The sequence below is a fragment of the Hyalella azteca genome, unplaced genomic scaffold (assembly GCF_000764305.2).
Source record: "Hyalella azteca isolate HAZT.00-mixed unplaced genomic scaffold, Hazt_2.0.2 contig13426, whole genome shotgun sequence".
In the NCBI taxonomy this organism is placed as follows: Eukaryota; Metazoa; Arthropoda; class Malacostraca; order Amphipoda; family Hyalellidae; genus Hyalella; species Hyalella azteca.
In genome coordinates, this window is record NW_025943349.1 from 11,933 (window position 1) to 31,425 (window position 19,493).

Consider the following 19,493-nt stretch of genomic DNA (forward strand, 5'->3'; position numbering starts at 1 on the left):
AAATAGTTTATTACCTTTTCTTTATTTCATTAATTGAGTCAAAGTGGAAAGGCGTCAAAGGCCTGTGCCGTGGCAATAAATGAGCAATCTAGGTACATAGCTTGGAATTTTTTAAACAAGGACTGGCTGTGGCAAATGGTAATGGCATTGGAAAATATATTAATGGCTCAAAAAATAAAATATTGGCTTACAAAAAAAATTTAAGAACAAAAAATTGATAAACTTACTGACTCTCTGACTGAAAAAATGGTATTACTTTAGATCAAGTGCATCCAAAAAAAGGGTGTTATTTTTTAATTATATGTTTTTTGGGGGTGTAGATTAAGAATCTGAAATCCGTTAATTAAAAATTAAAATTAAATTAAAGCCTTAATGCGCCTAAGCTGCAACCTCCTGGGTGGTGCGGAATTATGGAATACCTTGGCGAAAAATTTTAAAAAATCAGAAAATTTTTTTTTTTTACTGGAAATTATCTATATCGATCTGGAAATGACTGTAAACCTATGTAAAACCCAAAAATTGCACTAGGTTAGGTTAGGTTAGGTTGCACGTTGCAGCTTAGGGCTTAGGCGCGTTATGGCTTTAATTTATAAACGGAAAAATCGTTTTTCCGATGCCGACCGCCAAAAATGGATTTCCGATTCTTAATCTACCTACATCTCAAAAAAACATATAATTAAAAAAACACCCTTTTTTTGAATGCAATTAATCTAAAGTATTACCAAAAAATCAAATTGTATTCCACTTTTTTTCTGTAAACTTGTAAAGATATTTTATTTTATGTACCTTCCAGCTGCTCCTGCAGCCTGCTGTCCTAGCTCCTAGCCTCCTACCGAGTACCGCCTCCTGCTCCTAGGTTATGAGGCATTGAGGCTAGGCTAGGTACACCTACAACTATAAGTTGCAGAAAATGAGAAAAGTGTCATCAAATTCAAATTGAACATTTGCCCTATGATGCCATCCATGACTGTCATTATTTTCCATTATTTGTTCACTAATAAGACTCCTACTAGGCTATACGCAAGTCAGCAGGTGTGCAAAATTTCAGATGAATTGGACAGCCTGGACAGGTAGAAACTAGAACGTAGAACGGTAGAAGTGTGATAAATATTTATGAAAAGATTTGTAGCAGACAGACAAACAACATGAAGTCATCATCGGTCAATGGTAATGAACTTGAATTTCTTGAAGTTGAAGAAGTGAAGCCGAAGGTGACGACTGTGAAGTTACCTAAATAGAACTGAGAAGTGTGGTAATAAAAATGAACGTGCTCTATCCCTCTATCTTTTGACTTTTGAGGATCATAACTGCTCACGTGAATGACGTGAAATCACGTGATGGACCAGAATTGTTGGCAATTATGTTTTTGAGACAATGAATCACAATCATCAGTTCATCACATCAGTTCATGGAAAGTCCTAAACTGAAGCTGGGTTTACGAGTGTCGGGTAGTCTTAGGCCTATTCGTCATATGATGAATGATGATACGCAACAACCTGTACGTTTGAAGAAGGAGCGATGTTGTTCTACAACCTAAACTGCGGACAACTGGAAACCGATTAAATAAATAATACTGTCCGATTTTTATATGCCAAATTAACTTAAAATTTGAATCTAGTAACATATTAGAAATACACATAATAAACATATAATTTTGACAATGAAGAAATGATCCGAAGATGAATCAAATGTGAATTATTCCGTATAATATAAATAGTCTTAGGCCTATTCGTCATATGATGAATGATGATACGCAACAACCTGTACGTTTGAAGAAGGAGCGATGTTGTTCTACAACCTAAACTGCGGACAACTGGAAACCGATTAAATAAATAATACTGTCCGATTTTTATATGCCAAATTAACTTAAAATTTGAATCTAGTAACATATTAGAAATACACATAATAAACATATAATTTTGACAATGAAGAAATGATCCGAAGATGGATCAAATGTGAATTATTCCGTATAATATAAGACCTAACAAAATCGACTGTACCTCATTACTTTGATTGATAGTGATAACACACTAACAATTTGAGCTGCGAAAATTTCCAACCCTATTTATAATAAAAATAAACTGATTGGCTAAATTCAATAAAATAACTACAGTGGTTTTATCTTTCAAGATATGTCCTAGGTTTTCTTTATAAATAAATCTCTAAGTTTTAGAGTGCTTGAGGAATTTTTAAAAAACAGATAGCTCAGTTTCCTATATTTTACATCATAAATTACGTTCGGATAACTAATGTGACTGGGGCGTTTCGGTAAATGTATACGACATGTTTGAGGCTATCACACATTTATTATATGTAGTATCATGTTGAAGGCAACATCCGATGTATATGACAAAATTTTTGGATCATTCTTGAAGAATTGTGACAGCTTTTCAAGTATTTGACTTCTCCATGATTATATAATAGGAAAATGTACCGTTTATTTGAACGGTTTCCTTGCGACATTGAACACAACGACCAAAATTAAAGTTCTTGGGACCCTGCATGGATAATTTAACTGCAAATATTTATTCTTTTTTGAACTTTTTCATTTATTTGGATTCAGAAACACTCGAGTAATAAGTCCCTAACATCACACTAATAAAAATGAGTGAGAGACTTTGTCCGAATAGTGGACCACTTTCCGCCCTTGTGTTTCCTAGTTTAGTTTGGCCCATATATTAATGTGTATGACTACTTGGATATTAAGTCCCACCTATTTCTTTAATATCATCTCATGAGCACCAGAGGTGTTAGGCTCAGAAAGATTGGTGCAGTGATTTGCGTGTTCGAGCCTCAGCTGGCTGTGAAAATTTCTGTAATTTTTTTTTAATTGCCACCAGTCCATACTTCGCCTAACCACAACTTTACTGTTCTATATTTAAATTACAGCACACATAACTTCCAGTCATCCAGTAGCTATTGGATGAAATAGCGGTTTCGGCGTTTATTAGGCCTTAGGCCTGTCGCCGTTTCTTAATGTCGCAGAACATCCACAGCTTGTTGCGGTCTCGAACTCGCAACTCACTGCTACAATTCTGCTGTGCTTAACCGCCCGGCCTCCTTGCCGATTCTGACCAGAAACTGACTCACAGAGCTGGGATCGAACCCGCGCCTCTCTGCTCCAGTCTTGGTACTCTGAACTTTAAAAATAAAAAAAAATAAAGTAGTTATTAGTTAAGTAGTGATTAATACGGCCGTACACTCAATTAAATTAATGTGTCATATTTTCCTAATAGATACACACAGCACGAGATGAGAGCGGACGTATCACAGATACGCGCTTTTGCCGGGTCAAACCGAGTCAGGACGACCCATACACGGACGAACGTGTATCGCATTCAGAAATGTACGAGCAGGTAAAGGGAAATGAATAATAACTGTTATAATGAGCTGTATTATATATGGTAAAGACGCTAACATATTCACATATTGTACACGTCAAAATATTATAGCGCTTATCTTAAAACTTTATATGACAATGATACAGAGAAATAACAATGACGTCATAAGCTCATAGTCCAATCACCATTCAGGTCACAAGTACGCTGACCAATCACCATTCAGGTCACAAGTAAGCTGCCCAATCACCATTCAGGTCACAAGTAAGCTGACCAATCACCATTCAGGTCACATGTAAGCTAACCAATCACCATCCAGGTCACAAGTACGCTGACCAATCACCATTCAGGTCACAAGTAAGCTGACCAATCACCATTCAGGTAACAAATTAGCTGACCAATCACCATTCAGGTCACAAGTACGCTGACCAATCACCATTCAGGTCACAAGTTAGCTGACCAATCACCATTCAGGTCACAAGTAAGCTGACCAATCACCATTCAGGTAACAAATTAGCTGACCAATCACCATTGTAAGCTAACCAATCACCATTCAGGTCACAAGTAAGCTGACCAATCACCATTCAGGTCACAAGTAAGCTGACCAATCATCATTCAGGTCACAAGTAAGCTGGCCAATCATCATTCAGGTCACAAGTAAGCTGACCAATCACCATTCAGGTCACAAGTAAGCTGACCAATCACCATTCAGGTCACGTATAAGCTAACCAATCACAGGCCATAGAGACTCAATTAACTATATTGAACTTACGACAATCATATGGAATGGAATTATAGTGATGTGTTTATAAATAAATTCGTGAAAAACACTTGGAAAACAGGAAGTTAAATGCAGAGTTGAAACAATAGCAGAAGGTCCGTGAAAATCACTTTATTGTCTCTAATTTGATAAGTACACGAAACTAAAAATATATCAATATATATGCACAAAAAATAGGAAAAGTTATGTTCATGGTGCATAGACATAAAATCTATTTGCTAGAATAAAATTCTTATTGAGGGGAATCATTTTTCTAGAAAAAAAATGTTTTTTTTTTTCAGCGGAGAATGCATTATTTGTTTCATTACATACATTAATTCCTAATACAATAACAAACATAACAACAAACAATTGAAAAATATGCACAACAAGGTCAACTACCCGTTAATTATAATGCCCAGTGGATCTAAATGATTAATTTTTATACTCAAACTTCGTCTTTTAATTTTTTATGATATATCAGAATGCTCTCCCAAAAATTCATTAGTTTGTTAAGCAATATTCTCGCAAACTATGATCGTTAAAAGAAACTAGAAAACTACCTCAATTATAGTGAGAAACTTGAAATCTATTACCAATATTATAACAGGTTTTACAGTTTAACAGGCTATAACCTGGTCATCTCACAATATTTCTTTAGCTACTTTGACTACATCGAGTTCAGTTTTCAATTAGGTGCGAGCACGTCAAAACACGTTAAAACATCTTCAGATCTGGCAAAAAATATTTTAAAAAGTCAAAACATGGTTAAGACACGTCTATACGTGCACATTCTTGTCAAAACTCGTCCATATATGTTCAAGCACGTTCAAACGTGTTCAAACAGCCCTTATACCTCAAACATCAATAAAAGTTGTAAAGTAACTCAAGTGATCACATGAGACAGCATAAGTCGAAAATAGACTGACCAAATATGTAGGTAACAATGCTATAAGAACAGTCAAACTAAAACCCCCCTTGTGGGAGTCCAACTAACCCTCCTCACTTGCTGTAACTAAAACTAAAACGTGGTGCTAAAAACCTCATCCCCTCCCCCCATTTATGGGGTTAAATTATATCCCCTATTGATGGTAATCCTGAGACAAAATGTCGGGTAACTGGCGATCTGGATGAGACTCATTTCGAGTCCCACAAGCTTCACCCACTCATTACTGGCCTTTATATTCAAAGAACAATTATTTATAATTAATTAATAGACATTTTTTAATTATGGGCATAGAAGCGTATAACTAACTAAGGTATGCACAATAAAAACTTGATCGAGTCATGTTTCATCACAATAGATATAATATATGCTGACTCATGATCAGGATGAACATTGTTGAACAAAACAATACCTACGTAGCAGTTATGGAATAAATGGCAATTACTCGTTGCATTTGCACATGTCGGTGAAAATAACAATTTAGTGCGATTTGGTACAGTAATAACAAGTGGACATGACTCACGGTGTCGGTTAACAGCACTAAAAATAACAATTTCGTTGGATTTAGTTCTGCATTCACGCAATGTCGACTATTTGCGACATTCGTGTGACATATTGCGTTAAAAAGTTCAGTTTTCGAGTTATTATTGCGTAGGATAAACTCATCACTATCTTTGTGCGTCTGTACAAACATTACTGGCCTTTATATTCAAAGAACAATTATTTATAATTAATTAATAGACATTTTTTAATTACGGGCATAGGAGCGTATAACTAAGGTATGCACAATAAAAACTTGATCGAGTCATATGGTATAGCAATAGATATAATATATGCTGACTCATGATCAGGACGAACATTGTTAAACAAAACAATATCTACGTAGCAGTTATGGAATAAATGGCAATTACTCGCTGCATTTGCATATATCGGTGAAAATAACAATTTAGTGCGATTTGGTACAGCAATAACAAGTGGACATGAATCGCGGTGTCGGTTAACATCACTGAAAATAACAATTTCGTCGGATTTAGTTCTGCATCACGCAATGTCGACTATATGCGACATTCGTGTGACATATTGCGTTAAAAAGTTCAGTTTTCGAGTTATTATTGCGTAGGATAAACTCATCACTATCATTGTGCGTCTGTACAAATTACCTCACATAATCATTTTGAGTCATATGATACTGTTGTGCATCAACAATAACTGAAGTATATCCTGGCTGCATAGGGGCCTTGTTTTCTGAAGCTGAACCTAATGTTGTAGCTGGCAACCCACTCATGACGGATGCTGATATGGAACTCATTATGCTTGCCGAAGAAGAACCGTTCGCACTTTCACCAACATCCCGACTTGCAGGAGGATCGCAACTTTGTTGATGATGGATGTGTTGTGTCTGGGAATTCGATTCTCTTTGGCACGAGTTTCCTCGCACGGAAGTGGAATTTGATTGCAAAACGCTCGCGGTTCTTGAAAATACGTTTTCAGTTTCAGAGCTTGAAGATTTGGCAACACCGTGGCAGTCTAGAGATTCATCCGCTGGTGGACGTGGCCCAAAGTCGTTGCCGAAAACGCTGCTACCTGTTCTTCGTTGGTTGTTGTCGGTTATGGTTTCTGTTCCCCCAATATCAATTGACAAGTGTCTCGTGCTGAGAATACCTGGCACGTTAGAGCCAGACTGTGATCTGACAAAATCATAAGCCAGTGATGTCGTTTGTGACGCGTAAAGTTGGTTACTGCCATACATTCCACGAGTTGTGTGGGACGTTTCAGTGATGTTGGAGGTATCACTGTTTTCCGTCGTTTTTTCTTCACTCAGAGAAGACCCTGAAATATCAGAATCTGAAGGACCCAATGCAGTGGAGATGCTTGTTATCTGGATATCATCATTCTGATTCTGGTCATGTGAAGTCGCTGCATCACCATGCCTAGGTTTCGTCGAATGCTTGGGACTAGATTCACTGGAGGTAGACAAGCTTTCTGAAAGATCAGAAGTAGGGTAACTTAGCATCAACCCGTGAGAGGTATGGACTTGCGTGTGAAGTGACATATGCAAACTTTGGTGAGACAAATGAGCTTCCTTGGAGCCATGTAGCTGTCCTGATGATTTGGTAATATCACAAAGGGATTTATCAGGGTCATGAGGGATGGCTTTATCGTAGTACTTGTCGCACGCGTAGTATTCAAGGTCGTACATTCCGGACGCAGACCCGAAACTGTTTTGTTGTGATAACGTGTTATTGTTGTCGCTTGGGTGTAGGTTTTGTTGCACCGAGTGATGTTGTAGATACTCATTTTGATGATGCTGATGGTTTTGATGATGCTGTTGCTGAAGTACATTAAGATGACTTCCGCCGTTTGGTATGGAGTGAGAAAGTGTTCCACCAGACACGCCATTGGAGAGGAAGGTAGGGTTTTGGTGTATCACACCACCAGGAGGACAGTCATACCTAGGATCTTCAGACGAGGATGAGGAACCTGAACCTTGACTCCAAGGTCTACCTTCGTCGTATAAGGAACAGAGGGAATTGGCTATGGGGAGGCAAGGGGCTGGGGCAGCAGTTAATGGGTAGGTTACTGGGATACTGTGGGGCTGAACTGGACTGTTGGGGTTGTAGATGTGACTTAACGCCCCTCCCCCTGCTGCTGAATGATGGTGAGGGTGATGGCTGTTGTTGTTATGGTACCGAGGGTCATCATACGAGTCATAAATGGAATGTGGTACTGGGTAACAACTAGCTGGGTAAATGGTAGGTGAACTGTTCATGATACCAGGGTACGGGTTGCTAACCAAACTGCCTGGGACTGATGGGTTGGACAAAGCTGCTGACTCCATCCCTGCTCCAACGGGCATCGCAGGCAGGGATGGAGAAGTCTCCATGTTGGAGGAATCCAAGTCTGTTAATGGAGATGGACTGGAGTTTGGAGTCAAATGCTTGAGTCTGTTGGTTGGAGCAGAGGTAGCAGACCGTAAACCATCAGACCACGACTCTTCGCTTCTGTTGTTCGCGCCAAGTTGTTCCCATGACAAGAAATGGTTCCGCACTTCCACGTCACTGAAAAATTAGGATCCGTCAGTTAGTCAGAAAGTAAAATGATAATAATTTACAATAATAATAATAATAATAATCATAGTAATGCAGTGGGATCCGCAGTGATTTGGCCTCGTTGGCCTTAACTACAGGCCACCTTGCTGATTCTGACCAGAATTTTCAGCTCTAATTGCGGGTTTTGAACCCCTAACTTGCTGCTCCATGTAGGGTGATCCTTACCACAATTGGCAAACCAAGGATATCAATGCATGAAAAGTAACAGGAAATACAAGCAGGCTGCGTTAAGATGTTAAAACTAAAATTTTAATTTTAATAAATAAAAGTTAGAGCCATGAAGTAAGAAGTCAGGAGTTGGTTAAGAAGTTAAAGAATTATCGCAAGTGTTTAAAATCACGACACATATATATTTTAATTATAAAATCGAAGAAAATCATCAACAAAAAGTTTAACAGACGAAAATTCATCGGAATTAAAAAATCAGAAGCAAAATCGACTGAAGATATTGAAATTCCATTGCGCATCACGAATGTCAACGACGAAAGATTTACCACCACGATCGGGTACGAAATATTCATGTATTTGTACAGCTTCAGTTGGGGTAAGAAAAACACATAATTTCCTACGAAAAAAAGGACTTAACAGCGTGATCATAAGTAAAATTCAAATTACAGAAACGCAATTAAAATTACTGGAAAATTTTTGAAGGGGGGATTGGTAGGATGAGTTTGGGAAGGGTTGGAAGACGTTGAGTCCCCTTCAGCTGAGGACGTAATGACCAAGTCCCCTTCACCTGAGGACGTAATGACCAAGTCCCACTCACCTGAGGACGTAATTAACAGCGACGATGCAGTGTGGACGGGACGACCGGGAGTTGTGGACGATGGTGGCGTAGGTCTGGACCCACACCCACCCCCCGCTCTGGGTGAGGAACCTGTAGTACTTGCTGGTCACCTGCCCCTTCAGCAGCACTGCGGGGGACCACATGCGGGTGAGATATATGGGTATGGACCACACTTTTCTTACCACAGAAAAATGCATGGGTAATATTTTCCAAATAGTGGGACACTTTCCTTACCCACAGATATATGCATGGGTCACATTGTCCAAATAGTGGCACACTTTCATCACCATCAGAAAGATGCATGGGTAATATTGTCCTGATAGTTCACTTCACTTACCAATAGAAAATGCATGGGTCACGTATTCCAAGCATTGTGACACATTTTATTTACACACAGATAAATACGTGGGTAATATTGTCCAAAGAGTGACACACTTTCCATACCCACAGAAAAATGCATGGGTCATATTGTCCTAATAGTGACACATTTTCTTACCCAAAGCACGGGCAGTGAGAGCGGGCGTAGCACTGATACGCCCTTTAGCTGGGGCAAACTGAGTCAGGATGACCCACACAAGAGCAAAAAAAGTCATCGCTATTTATACTATTTAGAGTCCCACTCATTCTCTGAGTAAAGCATTTTGAAATTTAGGTTATATGATAATAGTGATGCAAAAGAGTGAATAATGTAGTGCTTTATAAATGTGACACATCATCATCATGTTTATAAAAGTGTGTACATCAGCTCCCCAGCTACGGCCAGACGTACGACAGCTACTGTTCTCCCCGCCTTTTTTCACCGACTGCCGGACGGCTTTTCTTAGTTTCTGCTCACTTGACTGCATTACGCTATGAAAAGATGATCTATACGAGTTGTGAACTAACTTAACCTAACCTAACCTAATTCGGATAAGCATCAAAGGTCTGCGAGAAAAGCCTCCAGTTAGCCATGCGATAATGGTGGAGAGTCGGGGTAAGTGTGGGGGAAAGAAGATGCTGGGGGATAGTAAGGCCGGGAAACAGTGACGCGGGGTTCATGTCTTGCGGATTAAGTAAGGTGATGACGCANGTCAACACACGGGCTACTGTCAACACACGGGCTACAGTCAACACACGGGCTACTGTCAACACACGGGCTACTGTCAACACAGGGGCTGCTGTCAACACACGGGCTACTGTCAACACACGGGCTACTGTCAACACAGGGGCTACTGTCAACACACGGGCTACTGTCAACACACGGGCTACTGTCAACACAGGGGCTGCTGTCAACACACGGGCTACTGTCAACACATGGGCTACTGTCAACACACGGGCTACTGTCAACACACGGGCTACTGTCAACTTAGGGGCTGCTGTCAACTTAAGGCTTCTGTCAACTTGGAGCTACTGTCAACTTAAGGCTACTGTCAACTTAAGGCTACTGTCAACTTAAGGCTACTGTCAACTTAAGGCTACTGTCAACATAAATGAGGCGCATGTCGAGAGAGGCCCTGAACATGTACCTGGCATCGAGGAATATAAGGCGCATGTCGAGAGAGGCCCTGAACATGAACATGTTCGAGTGCATCTTTATTTCAGTGATGGCGGAGGGGGGCAAGGAGTGTCCCACGGCCACGAGCCCCACGTTCTGGTAGCAGGTGTCGTAGGGTGTGGTCGCGTGGTCCATGGGGTACCGTCTCACCTTCAGGTACCCCGAGCAGTGGATCACCTGAAGGTACCAGTTGCGTCAGCATATATACCTTAAATGTAGGCAAACAGGCACACTGAATGCACACGAAAACCTTAAGCACACAAAATATCCAGCGTACACTGAAGACAGAAATCTGACCGCCTCATTGTTGCTCATAGGAGATATTCTGCTCAGTGCTATATTCCTCTGTGAACTTGATCAAGAAATTCCAAAATTCGTGACCTGCAGTCCGATTACCATATTTCATTCGTACAGAAAGATAAATCTCGTCTATATAACTTCTCATGTCCAATATGTACAGTGTTAAGTTTTCAGTCTCTAGCAGTGGGTTTGGTTTCGATGTCCACAGATCATTGCCATGAAGGCACTCTCGATTGCTGGTAAATGTCTCAATGCAATCACCGCGCCAACGGGGACCGCACATAGATGCAGCACAGCTGGCAGCAGTACTCCTGAATAAGGACCAAAAAAAGGCGCCCAACGGAACCTAACCCGTCTTTTTCCCGAAACGAACGGCAGACTCCCCCCATCGTTTCACCTGCATCATATAATCACTTCCATGTTGAAGAATACGAAGTGGGATTGCTACTCATCATCACTGCAAGTTTAAGAACATGTTGGGATTCATAAATTGCTGTGCCGTCAATTGCCAGGTAGCGATTCTGAATTCCAACTTCTTTTTCGCCTCAATATCTCAATTCCCAACATTTTGTGCCGTTAGATTGTACGCTGTTCACTTCGGCCTGCCCGGTCGTATATAGTGGCCAGGTCGCTGACGATGTCGATGATGTTGACTTCACACACCAAATACAATTTTTCCCATCCAAATCGCACTCACCTTTCAAATCTCCAAACTTGCTCACCCGTCACTCACCTTATACCCGCCGGTGGTGAGACCAGCGTTGCGTTTAGCGAGGACACACTTCATGCGGATGAGGAAGGTTCGCTCCTCATCCTCTTCTGCAATGGGACAACCACATTAGGCCTTGCGAGTTCAAAACACAACATTAAATCCATACCACATTGATAAAATGTATTCGTTTCCACCTGTTTATAGTGCAGCCTGCGAATTAAAAGCATTCTGAAAGGCGACATATTGTACAACTGGGCGCTAAGGGGTTAACAATTATAGTTGGTCAGAATACACTTACATTGATGTAGTTACCCCAACACAAATTAAGGTATGATAGAGACTCTGCGACAGATTCGCTATAGTTGGGGTAATGTCGCTGTAGTCATTGTGCGTATGGGTAAACAGACTGTTTTCCGATACGCACATGTGAGGCAACAAACCTTGACTAATCATGCTGTAGGTGCTTATATTATGTTGGTGTATACATTAGTTGACCCCAACCAAACTTCCAACGCCTACAGCGAACCTAATTATGCATATATGTATATAGTGGCACCATATATAGCTCCTTTCTCCTCCTTCTCTATCATCTCATTCACTTTTCCGGCCACTCCTGCAGTGCCACTCTACGCGGGGGTAGAGTGCTCTACCATCTACCTATGCTCCCTTCTACATATATAAATACAACTTATAAATATAAATGAATAAATGAATATATATGTGTGCTTTTTTATAATAAAATACTGCATAAAGACACCTTCAGGTTAATCTGGCAATACTACCCCTTATTGCATTCATCTAGAATAAATATTTATTTCAGTTATAGAACATTTTCATCCGTACATTCGATTGAAGATCCACCAGGTGGAAAACTAATCTTCTTCTATACCATACATGTGATCGAATATTCGCCAGCTGGAAAATTAATCTTCCTTTCGTCTGTAAATCCGATTGAATAACAACCTGGCGAATGAATAATTTATTGCTTTCGTCTAACCAATGAAATATCCACTAGGAGAAAAACTAATATCTTCTTCGTTTATCGATGGAATAATCATCTTTTCTTCCAAAAATCCGATTGAATAACAACAACCTGGCGAACAACTAATATAATTCTAATGCCAATTTCAGATCAATTATCCGCCAGGCGAAGAACTAATCTTTTTTCCATTCGTCCGATCGAATATCAATCAGGCGGAAAAGTAATCTACTTTTCCTTTCGAAAATGCGATCGCATATTCGCCAGGCGAAAAAATAAAACGGTTTTCATCCGAATATCCCCGCGAATTAAACCAGATGTTTAAACAATCTTATTAAATACGGCATGATTACTTTCTTCGCCGGGTAAATTTTATAAAAAAAAATTTAAACCACAATTAGGAAATGAAAAAGAATTAGCTCATCAGTCCCAGGATTTTTTACCCAAAATTTTAATCATCCACAATTTTACGAAAAAAACAACATTGATCAACAGGAAAAAATTGATCCAGATAACCCCGTTATCCTGAACCCCGTTATCCTGCACCCTGTTATCTTGAACCCCGTTATCCCGAACCCCGTTATCCTGAACCCCGTTATCCTGAGCCCCGTTATCCACGTTATCTTGAACCCCGTTATCCTGAACCCCGTTATCCTGCACCCCGTTATCCTGAACCCCGTTATCCTGATCCCCGTTATCCTGAACCCCGTTATCCTGAACCCCGTTATCCTGAACCCCGTTATCCCGAACCCGGCCGTTGTAAATTTCAGGCAAAAAAAATCCTAATCAGAATTGAACTCCAGTTTATCGTAAAATTTTCGTTTCAATTAAGACAACAAATTAGTAAGGTATAATGTTCGCTAATAAAATCAAAATACCAAATCAAAGCTAAAAATATATAAAATTTTCGCACGAGTTGCCCTGAGCTGCCAGTTCTGCAGCGTTTAATTGATATTTTCATATTAGGAATAGTTTTTTAATAAATATATGAAAGAAATTTTGAAATAAAAGGCTTTTAAAAATACTCGTAAATAAATGATACAATGTAGCTTGTGAAATTTGCTTAGTTATTTTATTTATTATACCTGATAAAGTACATAATACCTATATTTAATTACATTTCTATACGGCTATTTATATATATACGGCTATTCTATTTATATTATACGACTACGTATTTGAATAAAAAATTATATTTTCAAATACGTTTTCTGTGCATTTTTTTTGTACAAAAAAAAAATTCTCTGTGTAATGCACAGGCAAGTTGATTTTCGTATTTTTCAGGATCCGTAAAAATAGGATTTCAGGAAAATAAGATCCGTAAACCTTGAGCCAAACTAACCCTCCCCTCTTCTTCATTTTAAAATTGAATACCTGTGATACAAATTAAAATATTAATTATTCGGTTCGAAATAAGCTTTATCCTGAAAAAAAAATTCGCTGCAGTGAGCAAAAATCCAAAATTAAAGGCTATGGATATTCCATGTCACGCTGACGTGTTGTGGCTACCAGCACGCACGTATCATAGCGCACCAGTAAACCACAGCGCCGTATATAACACCGTATATAACGTATCAAATTAAAGTTATGTGCCGTCACAAGCTCCCGCTGGTGCGCCTCTATTCTATTCAAACGCAATGGCATCTCATTAAGGCGCACACGGAACAAAGCGCCTCGCCGACCCTTATTTGTCAGCCGTGTGACGCACTCCCCCCGCCAGCCAATCATATCGCTCGATCTTTGCCTCTGTCTCGGCTGCGCCAATCAATACTCGCGATACTGCGGGCGGTAGGGGGCAGCTGCCAATCACAGCCTTGATCTCTCGAGAGGTAGCGAGGCGTGAGGAATCTCGGCGATCTCATTGGCTAGGATTTTGGCGGTGGGGATTAGATCGCGCAGAGTTGCCATGTACCAATTTTGAACACAGTTCAGTTGCCTAATGTTGCCACATTCCTCACAGGAATAATGGACTGGCAGCAGTTGTGTCGAGTAAATCCTAAAGAGGAGATGGCAGGATTTATGCGTGACGGAGGCATAGTTGACAGAAGTGATTTGTAGGCGTTTGCTTTGGGGATTTGGTGGGACTAGGACGGTTGTCGGGTAAACGAGACGGGGATTTGTGAGGAAGAACTGCCAGACGACTCAGCTTTAGGCCTACGCAGGCAACTTTATGGCCTTCCGACGCAAACTTTTGTATGTTGAGAGCAACTTTGCGCTTGATTTTTGCGCTGTAATCAGTTAGTAAATTAAGGGATCGTTTTGCAGTAAAATGAATTTAATTTTGGAAGAAATTTTTGTTATATCAGTACTCATTTCGATAAAGAATCATCACATATCTAATGCACAGACTATGACAATTTAGTATAAAAAATGGGATTAATATGCTTATCATTTTTACATAATTAATGATTATATAATAATTCTAGTAACAATCGGTATTTCTCATTAGCATAGCTTTAATCTAATCTTTTTATCACCGATACCTCCTTAGAAGAATTAGTCTTAGACTAGTTAGGATTATTGTATATGAATAAATAACAATATAAATGTAAAAATAAATAATTATATCATAATAAATAAAAAGTGCTAAAAAAATAAGTAAAATATAGTATAGAAGAATATAGTATAGTATAGAAAAGAATAAGTAAAACTTGACTTAGAACTTCTCGGCTGAACAGGTTGATGTCGTTGCAACTCAACTTAATTGAAGGCCAACTAAAATGAACTTAAAATTACGTTTAAAAAAACTATGCTTAACTATAAGTACTAAAACTATGTTAAAAACAGGGTTTAAAAACCCTGTGATAAATAAGCGATTTAAGTGAAATCTTTCTTACATCAAATGAAGTCATAAATTATCGTCTTATTGTAAATTTTATTAATAAATTTGCTAAAATAATTCATATTCATTTTTGCTTTCTCTCAATGAGATACATTTTTCACATTTCCTTATAAATGGAAATGTACTATAAATGAAACTGCTACTGTATTTTTATTATATATGTATGAAACTTGTCCTGCACTATCGCAGATTATGATAAGTAAATTTTAGTATTTTTTTATTATAATTATAATAATAATTATATAATTTATTTATTAAAATGAATTTCAGCGCTGGCCCATAGATGGCCAACCAAACGCCGCCTCTGAAAGTTTAGTGTATGCCGGAACACAGGAGGGCTGTGTAGTTGTATTAATGTACCTGCCCACACTCACCACCGTATCATGGATACCCACACGCATAAGACACAAACAATAAAATATGTGTGATAATTTAATAAATATGATAATAATATAAATGTGAAATAGTGATAATAATGAAATAATTCCTAAATATTTATTAGGACTTTGAAATTTTTAAAATTTTTATATAATAATCGATTGATTATAGGAATAAAAAGAATTAATGTTGTGACGATCACTTACTTATTTGTTGCTTAATTTTATAATTAGAAAGAAAATGCAAGAAGAATAAATAAAAATATTAAAAAATATATAAATGAACATTAAATGACAAATATACAATAAATATATAACAAGATAGAAAATTAAATAAAAAATAATAGATAATGAATAATTTTTTATAAGTATTATATATTGAAAATATAAAAATTAAAATAAAAGAAGAAATAAATAATAAAAAAACAAATGAGAATTTTTCAAACCAATCATACATAACAAATAACCAAATTATAAATATAAAGCAAAATAATATGCATTGAATAATATGTAATAAATACTATATACAATACATAACACATAATATATAACATATAACACATGATATGTAATATATATTAATAATATACGTATATTATATAACACATAACATATAATATCTAATATATAATATAAAACTTTGAACATATATACAACATAACACATAATATATAACATATGCATGTATAACATAGAACATGTAACATAGAAAATGTAACACATAATACATAATATATAATATAAATATATAACATAACAAGACCCTGACCTGGCTGAGCCCCAGATATAATATATAACAAATAACACATAATATCTAATATATAATATATAACATAGAACATATAACACCCAAATAAATAACGTATATTATATAATATATAATATATAACGAATAACACATAATATATAATATATAATATATAACATAACACAAGACCCTGACCTGGCTGAGCCCCAGATGCGTGCTCGCGGTCTCGCTGATGTACATGATCTTGCCGTCCGGCGCTACCACGTAGATGAAGCCGTCCAGGGTCTGCAATACAGACCAGGTCATACAGCCATCCACTGCAATNTGGAGTGGGAGAGGGGGGTGTGGGGCAGGATGGGGGAGGTTGGCAAGCGGCAGCGCAGTTCGGCACGCTCGCTGCCGTCGGCAGGCAAAATAAAGCAGCGTTGCTATGGGACGTGAGCGACACTCAGAAAAATAAGCGAATTGATGCCTCAATCCTGACGTACGATGTAGTATCTTAGTATGTCGTATAACACATGAAAAATAATGTGTTATATTGTCTAAATACTGACACACTTTCTTACCCATGCACAGCCAGAATCGAACGCTGACGTATCACTGATACCCAAACTGGGACAAACTGGGTCAGGATGACACACACAAGAGCTAAAGGGCATCGTTCATTTAAACAACGACCCCCGCATTTACTTATAAGGACAATATATGAGTTAATCAATAGCATTATCATAATAATCATATCCCGTCTATCATAAAATAGCATAAATTGAAAATTATTGAAATGAAGCAGGCTTTTATTAATGGCTAAATAAAATTGATTGTTTTAATATATTATTGAATACATATACTTATAGCTGATGGTGAGTAATATAATAATATAGTAATATAATAATATAATAACTCATAATATTTTATATTGGACAAATATGGGTCAAGGCAACCCACCTGGAGGAGGTGTGATCCCAGCTCCCTCATGGCGGCCTCCCTGGGGTTGTGGGAGGGAGGGGCAGCTCCCCACGCGTCCCCCAGCCCTATAGAATAATAATATTAATAAAAACGAATATAACTTTTATGAACAACAAAATCAACGTAAGATTTTTTTCGCATATCATCAGAGTATTCATAAATTCCTAGTTGGCAACCGAAACGATCCGATGCCAGAGCTGTTTTTTTTTTATTTTTTTAATCGAACGTCACATTTTTATAGATGCATCAGGAGTAATTTCTGCTGATTATTTTTTTGAGTATATTTATAGTTCATTAGATTCACATTATGTCCATTATTCATAATGGCAACGTTATATTCATAAATGCCTAGTTGGCAACCGAAACAATCTGATGCCGGAGCATTTTTTTTATTTTTAATCGCACGTCATATTTTTATCGATGCCATATAGGTTATTTCTGCTAATTGTTTTCTGGGTGATATTTATGGTACATTAGAGTCACGTTGTGTCCATTCATGTCAAACATTTACATATATCTGTCAATTATATAATATTTTATTAAATATATCAATATTATATGTTATATCAATATTTGATATAATATATATATGCGTGTTCGCAATATTTAACGAGAAATTCGTCTCTTGAATATAGTATATATGTGAATGTCATACACGAATGAATGTAATACATTCAATTATCAACGAACATTCGTCAATTTTGCACATTCGTGAATGTCTTAAATTCGTGAATTTCGTACTTACGTGAATGTTGTCATCCGTGAATGTCATAGATTCATGAATGTCGGACAGCTATCAATGTCGTACAATCGGGAATTCCACTTATTTTTCAATGTCGAAATTCGAGAATTTCACGCATTTTCAATCAATAATTAATGAATGTCGTAATTCGTGAATATTAATTTTTCTTAAATGTTGTAATTCGTGAATTTCATTAATGAATGTCGCACATTCGTAAATTTTACTTATTTTTCGATGTCGTAATTCGTGAATTTCACGCATCCTCAACATTAATGAATGTCGTAAGTCGTGAATTTCACGCATCCTCAAACATTAATTAATGAATGTCGTAATTCACGAATTAACGACAGTCGCGAATGTCGCCGATGGCTTTAAGGTCGTAAGGTTTAAGGTTTAGTCGTAAGGTCGTAAGGCAGCTGCCGCCCGCATGGGTCACGTTACATCATACGACACCGCGCGGGCCGTGTGTGGAAATAATCTATTAACGATATCGTTCCGGCAGCACATGGCCAAACGTACGACCGTCTATACGATGTCGTACCTCAGATTGTACGATGTCGTACCTCAGATTGTGCGATGTCGAACCTCAGAACGTACGATGTCGTACCTCAGATTGTGCGATGTCGAACCTCAGAACGTACGTTGTCGTACCTCAGCCGGACGTACGTTGTCGTACCTCAGCCGGACGTACGATGTCGTACCTCAGTTGGACGTACGATGTCGTACCTCAGTTGGACGTACGATGTCCGATCTTAGAGTTTACGATGTCGTACCTTAGCCGGACGTACGATGTCGTTTCAGCAGCACATGGCCAAACGTACGACCGTGTAAACGATGTCGTACCTCAGAGTTTACGATATTGTACCTCAGCCGGACGTACGATATCCGATCTTAGGTGTACGTATCTCAGAAAAATTACTGATATGTTGTTCAAATGCTGACACACTTTCTTCCCACATTTCTAGCAGAGAGCGGACGTAGCACTGATGCGCCCTCTTGCATGGCTAAACTGAGTCATGCAGGATGACCCAAATCAGCAGTAAATGGTGCATCGCGATTCAGACAAAATCTCACTCATTTTTTCCAGTGCACGGTTCCGTATCTCAAACTCATATGCGTGCGCGCAGAGAGGAAAAGAATATATTTTTTTGAGTGATGAATTGATCAAGTGACTCACGCAGCTTCATTTCAAGGCAGGTAAAACCTTCATCAGAGGTTATCATTCATCAGAGGTTATCATTTATCATAGTTTGTCATTCATCAGAGGTTATCATTTATCATAGTTTGTCATTCATCAGAGGTTATCATTCATCAGAGGTTATCATTCATCAGAGGTTATCATTCATCAGATG

At 38.2% G+C, this 19,493-nt stretch overlaps 1 protein-coding gene across 1 annotated transcript; it reads right to left on the bottom strand.

The window, feature by feature from the left end:
* Positions 1-5,751: 5,751 nt before the first annotated feature.
* LOC108675799 (protein single-minded-like) lies at positions 5,752-17,464 on the bottom strand (the record flags this gene model as incomplete). Its single annotated transcript, XM_018163825.2, has 7 exons — positions 5,752-8,103; positions 8,921-9,068; positions 10,400-10,652; positions 11,509-11,594; positions 16,455-16,458; positions 16,629-16,718; positions 17,379-17,464. Coding segments are annotated over 7 exons (2,570 nt in total), but the record flags the coding sequence as incomplete, so codon positions are not given.
* Positions 17,465-19,493: the final 2,029 nt, after the last annotated feature.